The sequence below is a fragment of the Urocitellus parryii genome, chromosome 3, assembly GCF_045843805.1.
Source record: "Urocitellus parryii isolate mUroPar1 chromosome 3, mUroPar1.hap1, whole genome shotgun sequence".
Lineage (NCBI taxonomy): Eukaryota > Metazoa > Chordata > Mammalia > Rodentia > Sciuridae > Urocitellus > Urocitellus parryii.
This window is the reverse complement of record NC_135533.1, coordinates 205,490,116-205,501,319: the sequence shown is the minus strand read 5'-3', so window position 1 is coordinate 205,501,319 and position 11,204 is coordinate 205,490,116. Positions and strand designations below refer to the sequence as shown.

General features: G+C 53.2%; 1 protein-coding gene across 4 annotated transcripts in view; it reads right to left on the bottom strand.

Annotated features, from left to right (window-relative positions):
* Positions 1 to 9,226: 9,226 nt before the first annotated feature.
* The window catches only part of Eps15l1 (epidermal growth factor receptor pathway substrate 15 like 1), a 101,114-nt gene continuing 99,136 nt past the window's right edge, over positions 9,227 to 11,204 (bottom strand). For all 4 annotated transcript variants that reach the window (XM_026389826.2, XM_026389827.2, XM_026389830.2 and 1 more), the window contains one exon: positions 9,227 to 9,759. In XM_026389826.2, coding sequence (XP_026245611.1) covers positions 9,689 to 9,759 — 71 coding nt within the window. In that variant the 3' untranslated portion in view covers positions 9,227 to 9,688. The remainder of the gene's footprint in view (positions 9,760 to 11,204) is intronic.

Here is an 11,204-nt window from a genome sequence, read left to right as displayed (position 1 = left end):
ACCCCTGCCTTCACCCTTGACCCCAGGTTGGCCTCTTGGGGACTGTCCCAAGATGGAGATGCGCTCTCGGCAGCCAACGCCCGCTCGGTGGCCTCTGGGTTCCCAACGATCCAGAATGAGGGCGGAGGCCGGGGGCCGGGAGCCGGCCACCCTCCACGGGGCTGCGGCCTGGGCTCGGGCGCCCATCCCGGCTGGGGACAGAGTCCTCCGATTCCCAGCGTGGTTCTGTTGAACCCCAAACCTCAAACACACCCTGATGCCTCACTTCCTCAGCGCAGCCCGGGTGACAGGCCACCTTGCCAGGGGCTCGTGGGTTCAGTCTGAGTCACCGGGGTTCATGGAGGGAAAGGCTTTTCATCTCAGGAGTTGGTGGCCACACCACGCAGGGCTGTTCCCACCAGTCTCTTGCGCTGCATCTGTGCAAGCGGCTGGAATTACTTTGGGGGCCACCTCACCCTGCCTGCGCGGAACGGCTCCCGGTGACGTGGGGAGGCAGCCGCACCGGGGAGGCCGGGGCCGGGACCTGGTCCAGGGGGAGCTCATCTCGCTGCACCTCTGGGCGCACCAGGTGCGGCTCCTGCCTCCGCCTCTGTAGAATGGGGTCAGGGGCAGCTAACGTGGCTGGACTCTCAGATGGACAGGTCCATGCCGGGCACATAGTAGGTGCTCATTGAGGGAGAGGCAGCCATCAGTGAGAGGGAGAGGGTGGAAATCCCAAGAAGCAAGACCTTAGTTCTGCTGGTCCCTGGAAAGTGGGGTGAAGAAGGAGGAATTCCACATTTGGGGTAATCTGATGTCTGATGTGCAGATGCTGGGGAAACCGTCAAGCTGTCTTATTAAGGATAATGACAACATTAAAAAGCCAGGCGCAGGGGCCTGTGGCTCAGGGTAGAGGGCTCACCTAGCACGTGGGAGGCCCTGGGTCCGATCCTCAGCACCACATAAAAATAAATAAATAAAATAAAGGTATCGTGTCCAATTACAATGAAAACATTAAAAAAAAAAAAAAAAAAAACTCGGCACAGTGGCACACACCTGTCATCCCAGTGGCTCGGGAGGCTGAGGCAGGAGGATGGCAAGTTCAAGGCCAGCCTCAGCAACAGCGAGGCCCTAAGCAACTCAGTGAGACCCTGTCTCTAAATAAGATACAAAACAGGGCTGGGGATGGGGCTCCGTGGTCGAGTGTCCCTGAGTGAATTCAATCCCCCCAAAAAAGTCCGTCCGAGTTCTGTTCAGCACAGGGGGCGCAGTGTTTGTTTTCGATCCAGGGTTAGTCGAATCCTGGATGTGGAGCCCCGGGCTGGAGGGCTGACTGGGCCGTGGCTGTGACGGTGGCCTGGGTGACTGAGACCGTTGGCATGTTCAGGGTTCACCATGCCCAACAGCCGAGGAGGAGGAAGAACCCAGTGTCCACCAAGGAAGGAACAAACCCGCAACGTGTGTCCCCCGTGCGAGGGGACGACTCCCAGCCCCAGAAGGAACGAAGCATTGAAGCATGTGACGTGGATGAGCCTCGGATGCATGACACTGAGTGACACAGCCACACAGAAGGCCACCCAGGCGATCCCATTGACGTGAACTGTCCCCAACAGGTGAACCCACAGGGACAGAAGGCAGGTCACGGCTGCCAGGGGCTGGGGAGGGAGTGGGAGTGACCCTGGTGGGGACAGGGTCTCCACCAGATAAGAGTGACGGCTGGACGGGACGAGGGGACTGAGTGCCACTGAAATCGCACAATGTAAATGGTCACTCTGGGGCTCCGTGGGCTCAGGGGCAGGGCTCGCCCAGCACCTGTGAGGCCCTGGGCTCTGTCCTCAGCCCCATGAAAATAAGGTAAGGCCACGGTGTCCACCACAGCCAAAGGGGAAATATTCAGATACATGGTCACTCTTCCCCCAATGTCATCTCAATAAAAAAGATTTTTTAAAAAAGCAGTTGGGAACCCAGAGCTTCAGTTATAAAACGTGGCTATTTTTCGTGAAATTCCTTTATCAGTGGAACATGACATCTGGACCGCGTGTCCCCTGACGGGTGACGATGCCAAGGCATGGCGTGTCCACACAAGGAGCTGTCCTGGGGCCTTTGAAAAGGGCCCCCCCACACGCGCTGTAACACGGGGGCAGCCCGGAGATATCGAGGTCAGTGAAATAATCCAGTCACAAAAGGACAATCTCTCGGCGAACAGGAGTCCCCAGAGTCACAGGAAGGCAGACGGGTGGGCGGGGGGGGAGGGGCAGGGGAAGTCACTTAACGGGTACAGAGTTTCAGTTTTGTAAAAGGAAGAGTCCCTGAGATGCAGGCATAAAACTGTGAGTGTCCTTAACACACGGCACACGTCACAGATGGCACATGCCACATGATTCATATCGTGCCACAATCGTAAAAATGAATCAGGAAGTACGACCCGGGGGCCGAGGTGGCAGCCCGTGGGTACAGTGGGTGATTAGCCTGAGCCCCGGGGTCCCCTCCCCAGTCCCACACAGAAGCAAATACCTAAACCAGAGACGCTCAGCCGGGGGGACCACTCTCCATCTTCCCTGGTGGCCCTGGGTGGGGTCAGAAATGTGACTTTGGAGACTCGAGTGTGATTTGCAGGAAAATAAGGCATTTCCACTCCCGGTTTTGAAAACTTTCTGCATCTACAAGGGTCAGACTTGCCCCAGGATGGGGGAGAGACGGGGCCTGAGCGGACCGAGGAGAGAACAGAGGCCTAGACACAGCAGGTGGGGGTCCTGGGCTCAGGGTGCTTCCAACATTGTGGTGTTTGGTCGGGCAGCGCTGGGCACGGAACCCTGGTCTCCTGCACACCAGGAAGGCACTAGACCCCGCCTCACCCCAGCCCCAAGCACAAAGAATCTGCAAAGCCCGGCACAGTGGCGCACACCTGCAGTCCCCGGCTACTCAGGAGGCTGAGGCAGGAGGATCTCTGGAGGCCAGGAGTTCAAGGCCAGCCCAGGCAACACAGGGAGACTCCTCTCAAGGAAAAACACAAAAGTTCTAGATCAAGTTTCCGGCCACCCTATCCCTGCAGAAGTCCAGACGAGAACTTTCCCCAGCCTCGCTGCCAGCCTTGGACCCTTAAAACACTGTCGAAGTCTCCTGTCTGTCCCAGGTCCCTGCACCCCCAAAGAAAGTACACCACAGCCTAGTCTGCCTGGGGGGCTCTCAGATGGCAACCCTGCCCACGAGTGACGGAGAACACCTGCTGGTTTGGCCAACAGCGCCAACACAGGAGGAGTGTCTTGTTATTTTATAGTAGATCCTTTATCTTGTTATCATTATTATTTTGAATTTTGAGGCAGGGCCTGTGCTGCCCAGCCTGGCCCTGAACTCCTGGCCTCCAGGGATCCTCCTGCCTCGGCCCCCGAGTAGCAGGGACCACAGGCGAGCACCACCCTGCCTGGCCCCAGGAAAACTTGATTCATTTGTTTTTCCTTGATGGTGGGAGCTGCGGCTCCACCCCCAGAGAACTTTGGTTCCCTTGGCTATTTAACAAGACCCTGTCCCAAAATAAAAGTAAAAGTTACACAGGGGCCTGTGGCGTAGCTCAGGGGTAAAGGGCCCCTGGGTTCAATCCCCAGGATCCCCCCAAAAAAATCCCAAACCCACACAGACTCTAGTTCATGGACTGCAACGTCAACACGAGGACATTCAACAGATAGAGGGCTGGGGTGGGGGCGGGAATGAGAGAGGAATGAAGACAGAAAGTGCTAGAGAAGGCCCAGATGGCAAATGCACACACACACATACACTGTACATACACGGAGACACACAGATTCTTATATATAAGTGTACATATATGTAAATTCATACATATGGATTGCTACACACGGTCTTCTACCAAACGGGGACATGGCCGGGGACAGACCGCTGTCTGCACTGGGTGCAATGAGTTCTGAGTTCAAAGACCCCCAGAGGAACACCAGGTCCCCGCCGTCTCCACCAAGTGAACCGTCCTCCGTGGCCCACCGACGCCGCACGCCCAGCACCCAGGGTGCTCATGCAGCCCAGGGAGGAGGAAGGGAAAATGGGAAACCAGAGGGCTTCTGCCGTCAGCCAGAATGCACTTCTCAGCAGGGACCACGGCGACTAGACTGAGCCCCAGGATCAGAGAGCCCTGACCCAGGTGACCACGGCTCTAAGACGGCAGGACTGGGGCAAAGAGCCAGTCTGCAGGGGCCGCGACTGTCCCTCGGCTGGAAGGATCCACTCAGTGGGACAGTCTTGGACAAGGGCCCCCCATCTCCAGGACCCAGGGGTCCCGACTGCGAAGGGGTGAGGGCAGGAGCTTCACGTGCCTGCGCCGAGCCGTCAGTTACCAGATCACCACCGTGGAAGAGTGTCAGGCTCATGGTGGGGACAAGCTGCCACCGAAGAGCAATGGCATCTGTCCCCATCAAGTGTAAAGTCCCCTGGCCAAGCTTCAGAATTAACGTTAACTTCCTGGCTTGGGACACGCCACCTAAATGGTGGCCAGTCATGCGCTTGGTCCACAGAAGGAGCTTCGCACACCTGAGTCCCCCTCTGTCCAAGACCTTCGGATATCACGGAGGAGCAGGGGTGGCACCAGTCCCCCCTACTGACTTCCACCATCGCTTTGAATCGGACCTGGAACGTCCCAGTACGCAGTGCTCTGGGAGTGATGGCATCACCAGGCTCCAATCACAGGAGATCAATCACAGCTGGTGACGTTGGTGGGAGGTGGCAGGAACTGCAGGGGGTGGGGCCTCGCTGGAGGGAGTGGGTCAGTAGGGGCATGCCCTTGGGGACTTGTCCCCAGTCCTACCTTCCCTTTGGGATTCCCAGCTCCCAGGAGCTCAGCACACCCTCCGCCATGATGCCTCTGCAGTGGACCCAGCCGACCGTGGACCCGGCCTCTGATACCGCGAGCAGAACGCCTCTTTCCCCCTCTGAGCTGCTAGCCTCAGGTACTTGTCACAGTCAGGGAAAGCGAGTCACACTCCCACGATGGGGAAGAACGCAGCAGCCAAGGTACTCAGAGCTGCCGCTCGGCCTCTCTGGCTGGAGAACGCCACCATGGCCCTGCTCTCGAGCCCAGAGCAGAGCAATCCCGGCACAGAGTCAAGGGACGTGGGGAGAACCAAAGCGAGGGCAGGCAAAACGGGGAGTCGTTCAGAGGGGACAGAGTTCCAGGTTTGCAAGATGGAGATGCTCTACAGACCGCTGCACCGCAACATGAATGTACTTAACGCTACTGAACCAGATGGATAAAATGCTAAGTCCCAAGGTTTTGATTCTGTGGTTATTTCTATGAAATTGACACAGGTGCATTAAAATCGGTTGGAAATGATAATCCAGAGCTGACATGTATTATTGTTATTAATATTAATGCTGATGCATATTATTATATATTATGATATTATAATACGGTGATTGGGTAACTTTATGCCACCTTTAAATTTTATAGGTGTCCCACCTCCAGGACCATGGGACAAACTGGGTTACGATGGTAAATTGTAGCTGGGCGCGGCGGTGCACGCTTGTAATCCCAGTGGCTTGGGGGCTGAGGCAGGAGGATCCTGAGTCGAAAGCCAGCCTCAGCAAAAGCGAGGCCCTAAGCAACTGAGTGAGACCCTGTCTCTACATAAAATATAAAATAGGGTGGGGGTGTGGGAACTCAGGATTGAGTGCCCCTGAGTTCAAACCCTGATACCAATCCCCCCCAAAAAATGGTAAATTCTGTTACGTGTTCCTCTGCACTGCAACTAAAAATTATAAACTAGCTCCATGATACGGTGTGTGCTTAGCATGCAGGAGGCCCTGGGTTCAATCCCTGGTATAAAAAAAGAAAGAAAAGAAATGAAACACGACTGTTATTCCCACTACCGACTCGACCGTTCAGAACACACCAGGCCCTCGGCAGTGCTCGTCCCAGCTGCCCTGGGAGACAGATATCACTTTTGTTTCACCAGTAAGCAGAAAAATGGAGGTTCTAAGGAGGGACGTGAGCACCACAAGGTCAACAAGTGACGCTGGCTTGACCCCCATTCTGCCCGGCTCCGGGGCTGCAGCCTGCCCAATGCACCGTCAGCCTCTCCATCACTTCAGCCTCATCCTCAGGGAAGACGACCGTGGCTGGGTCAATCCAGGATCTAGAACCAGAAAAGGAATCTGGAGCTCTGGCCCATCATGCCGTCACTTCCTTTAAAAGTGTGTTTACAGTTGAACAATTGCTGCATCTTGATTGGGTCTGTTTTTGGCTCTTGGTGTGGACACTCTGCCCTTTGTCTTGGGAACAAAGGAACAATGCTCACGGCAGACCACCAGCTCACCCGGCCTGGCTGCTGGCCCCCGGGCCAGGTCCTGCCTCCCGGGTGGAGGCTAGCACAGAAAAATCACCAGCAGCTCGGGGAACGGCTGCTTGATGAAGCTAGTTTTTCTTAAGACAGGCTTGCTTTATTATTTTATTTTGTGGTGCTAAAGCCAGGGCCTCTCGCGTGCAAGGCAAGCACTCTCATCCTGAGCCACATCCCCAGCCCGTTTTATTTTTTATTTTGAGACAGGGTCTTGCCAAGTTTCCCAGGCTAGCTTCAAACTAGTGATCCTCCTGCCTCAGCCTCCAAACTTGTTGAGATTACAGGTATGTGCACCATGACCAAGATCATTTTTAAAAGTATATATGAGCTGGGTGCGGTGGCGCATGCCTGTAATTCCAGTGGCTCAGGAGGCTGAGGCAGGAGGATCAGGAGTTCAAAGCCAGCCTCAGCAATTTAGTGAGGGCCTAAGCAACTCAGTGAGACCCTGTCTGTAAATAAAATACAAAAGGGGCTGGGGATGTGGCTCAGTGGTGGAGTGCCTTGAATCCAATCCCTGGTACCAAGATAAATAAATAAATAAATAGCAATATAGATAAAATTAGATATGTTGATACTAATATACTTATATATCACATTGATGCATCACACATGTGCTGTTTAAACTAGCACTTCTTCCCTAGCTATCAGAATTAGCAAGCATGAGCAAAATATTTTAAATAAAATATGAGGCTAACAGGATGACAACTTCCATTTTTTTCTTTTTGTCACCTGAACTCCTAAGCTGCAGGTCATCTTAGAGACCTACATAATAATCGTAAGGACTTTTGGAGCCCGCAGGGTCTTCCCCGGTGCCTGGTCCCATCTCGTTGGCCAACAAGGAAACCAAGGCCCCAGAAGTAGGTAACGAGCCCGAGGTCATGACCAATGCACACCCAGCACGTCCATCAGACGGAAGGCCAGGGTGACCCCCCAAACACAAACCACGGCAGCTGCAGCCCGCAGCCCGTGATTTCTTTGGAATAAACTCGTGATAACAATCGCGTTTCCATTTCCCTTGATGTTTTTTTCCAACCCGGGCTCACGATGCTATTTGTACAGCTCCTTCGTGACTTTTACTGGGGAAATTTTCAGGAGAAAAAAAGAAAAGTACCACTTTTCCAAGGACCTAGATCTGATAAGGAGGCTGAACATTGGCTCCATTATTTCGAGAGGCAGGTTCTTTGTTTCCTAGGGGCTTCCTGTGGTCTAGAAATAGCTCTCCACCACTCCTCCAGGACGGGAACGTCCTCAATAAAGTGGGCTTTGAAGATGCGAGTCTGCGGACTTGGAGGAGACTTGGGGTCATTGGTCATCTTCGTCCACCGTGCCTCTGGGACAGGGTGCCCGGGCCTGTGAGTTCTGTCCAGTCTGACCGCCATCAGAGTGGGGTGGACGGTGGGAGAGGGTGGATGAAAGAGGGATGCCAACTCCCAGAGGAAACAGACCTCCTCCCATCAGGGAGGTTAGTCACAATGAGGCCTCAAAGCCAAACGTTAGCTCTTACCTGAAAGTCCTGTCTCATGGAACCAAGAGGTGACAGTCCGTGGTCACATGTCACTTTGGCACAGTCATGTGAGATGACCTGGCATTTCTTTTCTTTTTTTTTGGGGGGGGGTACCAGGGATTGACTCAGGGGCACTCGACCACTGAGCCACCTCCCCAGCCCCTTTTGTATTTTATTTAGAGACAGGGTCTCCCTGAGTTACTTAGAGCCTCACTTTTTGCTGAGGCTGGCTTTGAACTCCTGATCCTCCTGCCTCAGCCTCCAGAGCTGCTGGGATGACAGGCGTGTGCCACCGTGCCTGGCTTAGTGTTTCTTAATGAAGTGTACAATTGTCCTTGGTCTCTGTGGGGACTGGTTCCAGGGCCTTCTGCAGATACCAAAACCTATGGCTGCTCCAGTGCCTTATGGGAAGTGGTGCAGGGTTGGCATGGAACTGCATGCAGCCTAGACTCTAAATTGCCTTGGACAACTTGAAATACCTCCCAGTGAAGGCCGTGCAGTTGTTACACTGTGCCGTGAGGATTGAAGAAAAGAAACTGTGTCCAGGCGTGCAGGCCACCGCCCCGCCCAGTGTTTTTCACTTGAGGCTGATTGAATCCCCGTGTGTGGAACCTGCGGGCACAGAGGGCCACTCCACAGACGTGCTGGGGGACCTGATGTCCCAATCTTGAGAAGAAAGAAAGGCATCTGTGGAGCAAAGGCGGAAAACTCTGGACGAGGGCCAGTGCTGGGCAGGAGGGTGGGGGTGTGGTCCTCTCCTCCTGTTATGTTTGGAAATTTTCATGATATAACTTTTCAACCTGGACACGCTGTGCTTCAGGAAAGGGTGTGTCTGTCATGAAGGGGCAGTGGGGATGGACGTGTGGATCTGGTGCTGATTATTTAGGCAGCAGAGAGAGAGAGAGAGAGAGAGAGAGAGAGAGAGTGTGTGTGTGTGTGTGAGAGAGAGTTTGTGCATGTGCGTGAGCGTGTGTATGCAGAAGGAAAAAGGACTTAAAACTGGCTAATAACTTTCTGGGGGTTGAGAACTTCTTTAAGAATCAGGCCAGCAGGTGCAGTGGCACATGTCTATAATCTCAGCTATTTGGGAGGCTGAGGCCGAAGGATATCAAGTTGGAGGCTAGCTTGGGCAACTTCACTTTAAATTTTTAAAAGGGCCAGGAGTGGAACTCAATGGGAGAGGATTTGCCGGGCATTTCTGAGGCCCTGGGTTCCATCCCGGGTGGGGGGGGGTGGAGGGTTCAGATAGACTGAGCGCAGTCCATACTTCCAGCTACTCGGGAGGCTGGGGCAGGAGAATTGCTTGAACCTGGGCATTTGAGGCTGGCCTGGGTGACCCATCTCCAAAACAAAATAAAACAGCCGGTCATGGTGGTGCATGCCTTTAATCCCAGCAGCTCAGGAGGCTGAGACAGGAGGATCAGGAGTTCAAAGCCAGCCTCAGCAAAGGTGAGGCACTAAGCAAGTCAGCAATTGTCTCTAAATGAAATACAAAATAGGGCTGGAGAGGTGGCTCAGTGGTTGAGTGCCCTGAGTTCAATCCCTGGTACTCCTCCCCCCCTCCCAAAAAGAATTATTGTCTGAGACAAGTGAATGTAAAATAATAAATAAATAAGATCTCTGGACCTGAAAAGCTCTCCTTAAAAAATAAATCTCTCTCCAAGGGGATCAAGGTCAATGCCAGCAGCGATAAGTGAAAAAGCAAGTGTTCTTGATAAGATGGGATGAGAAGGGACTTCACCCTGCGGTCCTCCTCCCCCACACCCATCCTGCCCATCTAGTCACGAGGTTTTCATCAGGCAAGTGCCAGTGGAGGGACAGGGACAGAACACCTGCCTGCTGCTACTCCTCAAAACCGTCAAGGTCTTCACACAATCAAGGCAGGTCTCAGCCCAGAGGGCCCCCAGGAGACGAGAGGGTTAAACGTCATGGAGGATCCTGCACCGGAAAAAGGACATGAGGGAAAAGTGAAGGAAGTGTGAACAAAGTGTGGGCTTGAGCTAATAGTGATGAATCAGTGTGGGCTCCTTAATCGTGACGGATTTAGCATATGATGTAGGTCGCTAAAAATAGGGGAAATTGTGAGTGGTTTTGGGAACGCTTTGTATCGTTCTTTGTGATTTTTCTCAAATGCTCCCTTAAAGGGAATTAAAACACAAACATAAATAAATAAATACCTCTCCTGGGATGTGACTTCCTGGCTGGGGTAAAGCTTTGGAGTGAGGCAGCGAGAGTCACTGTGCATGAGGTGACAGGAGGCACCCTCGCTGGGAAGGGAGGAACAAGACCCTAGCCCAGAGCAAACTTTGAGAAGTAACTTTTCAAAGAAGGGCTTCGTCCATGATCCAACTGCACCAGGGCGGTCTGGGTCCCTACCTGCTGGCTCCCAGGAGGAACCTTCTGGGCCTGCCTCGCCTTGGCACTCGTTCCTCACCCCCACCTCAACCTGCTCCGTGCTACGGCTGCAGATTTCTCTTCGTGTTTCTCGAAATCAAGGACATGCTCAGGTTACTCAGATGGGGATGGGTTTGTGGCACTGACCAGATGAGAAGCCTCTCACAAGTTTACCTGAAAAAGTCAACCTGGGGTGTCTTACCTGCTTGGGGACAGTGAAAAGCAGAGCAGGGGAGGGAGAATGTGTAAGAGCCTCAGCAATTGCTGGGCTCTTCCACACGGTTGGGCCCAAGCTTCCGGAATGTTCTAAGAGGGATTCAGCCGCATCCTGATTCTGAGTACGGGGTCATGGCATGAGACCTGCCCTGTGGGCCTTGGCCCCTCATGTGCACATGGCCTTTGTCCACCATCTTCAGGGATTTCAAACTGGAATGAGGACACAAGGTGCAGCCTGCTCCCACTGCAATGGAGTCACAGTAACTGCAGTTTTGTTGTGTTTTGATTCGGGGATATTTGCACACACACAATGAGGCGCCTTGGGAGGAGGACCAAAGTGTGCTTAATGGAATGCTCTGAGGAGCACGGTTTTAGTTTTAGTTTTTTAAAGCTCTGGTGGAAGTCAGCTGAGAATCCATGGGGTCCTGAGCTTTTCTCTGTTGGAAGGCTTTTGATTTCTGCTTCTAACTCACTGCTAGTTACGGGTCTGTTGGAGCTTTTCTATGTCCTTGTGATTCGATTTTGGCAGGTGGAAGGTGTACAGAAAGGCATCTGTTTCTTCCGTGGTTTCTGACGTATTGAGTATAGGCTTACCAAACAGTCCCTAACGATCCTCGGGATTTCTGTGGTCTGTGGCAAGTTCTCCTTTTTCATCTCTAATTTTGTTAATTTGGGTCTTCTCTGCTTTTGGTTAGTTTGGCTACGGGCTTATCATTGCTGTTCATCTTTTCAAGAACCATCTCTTCATTTCATTGATTCTTTGTGTAGTTTTT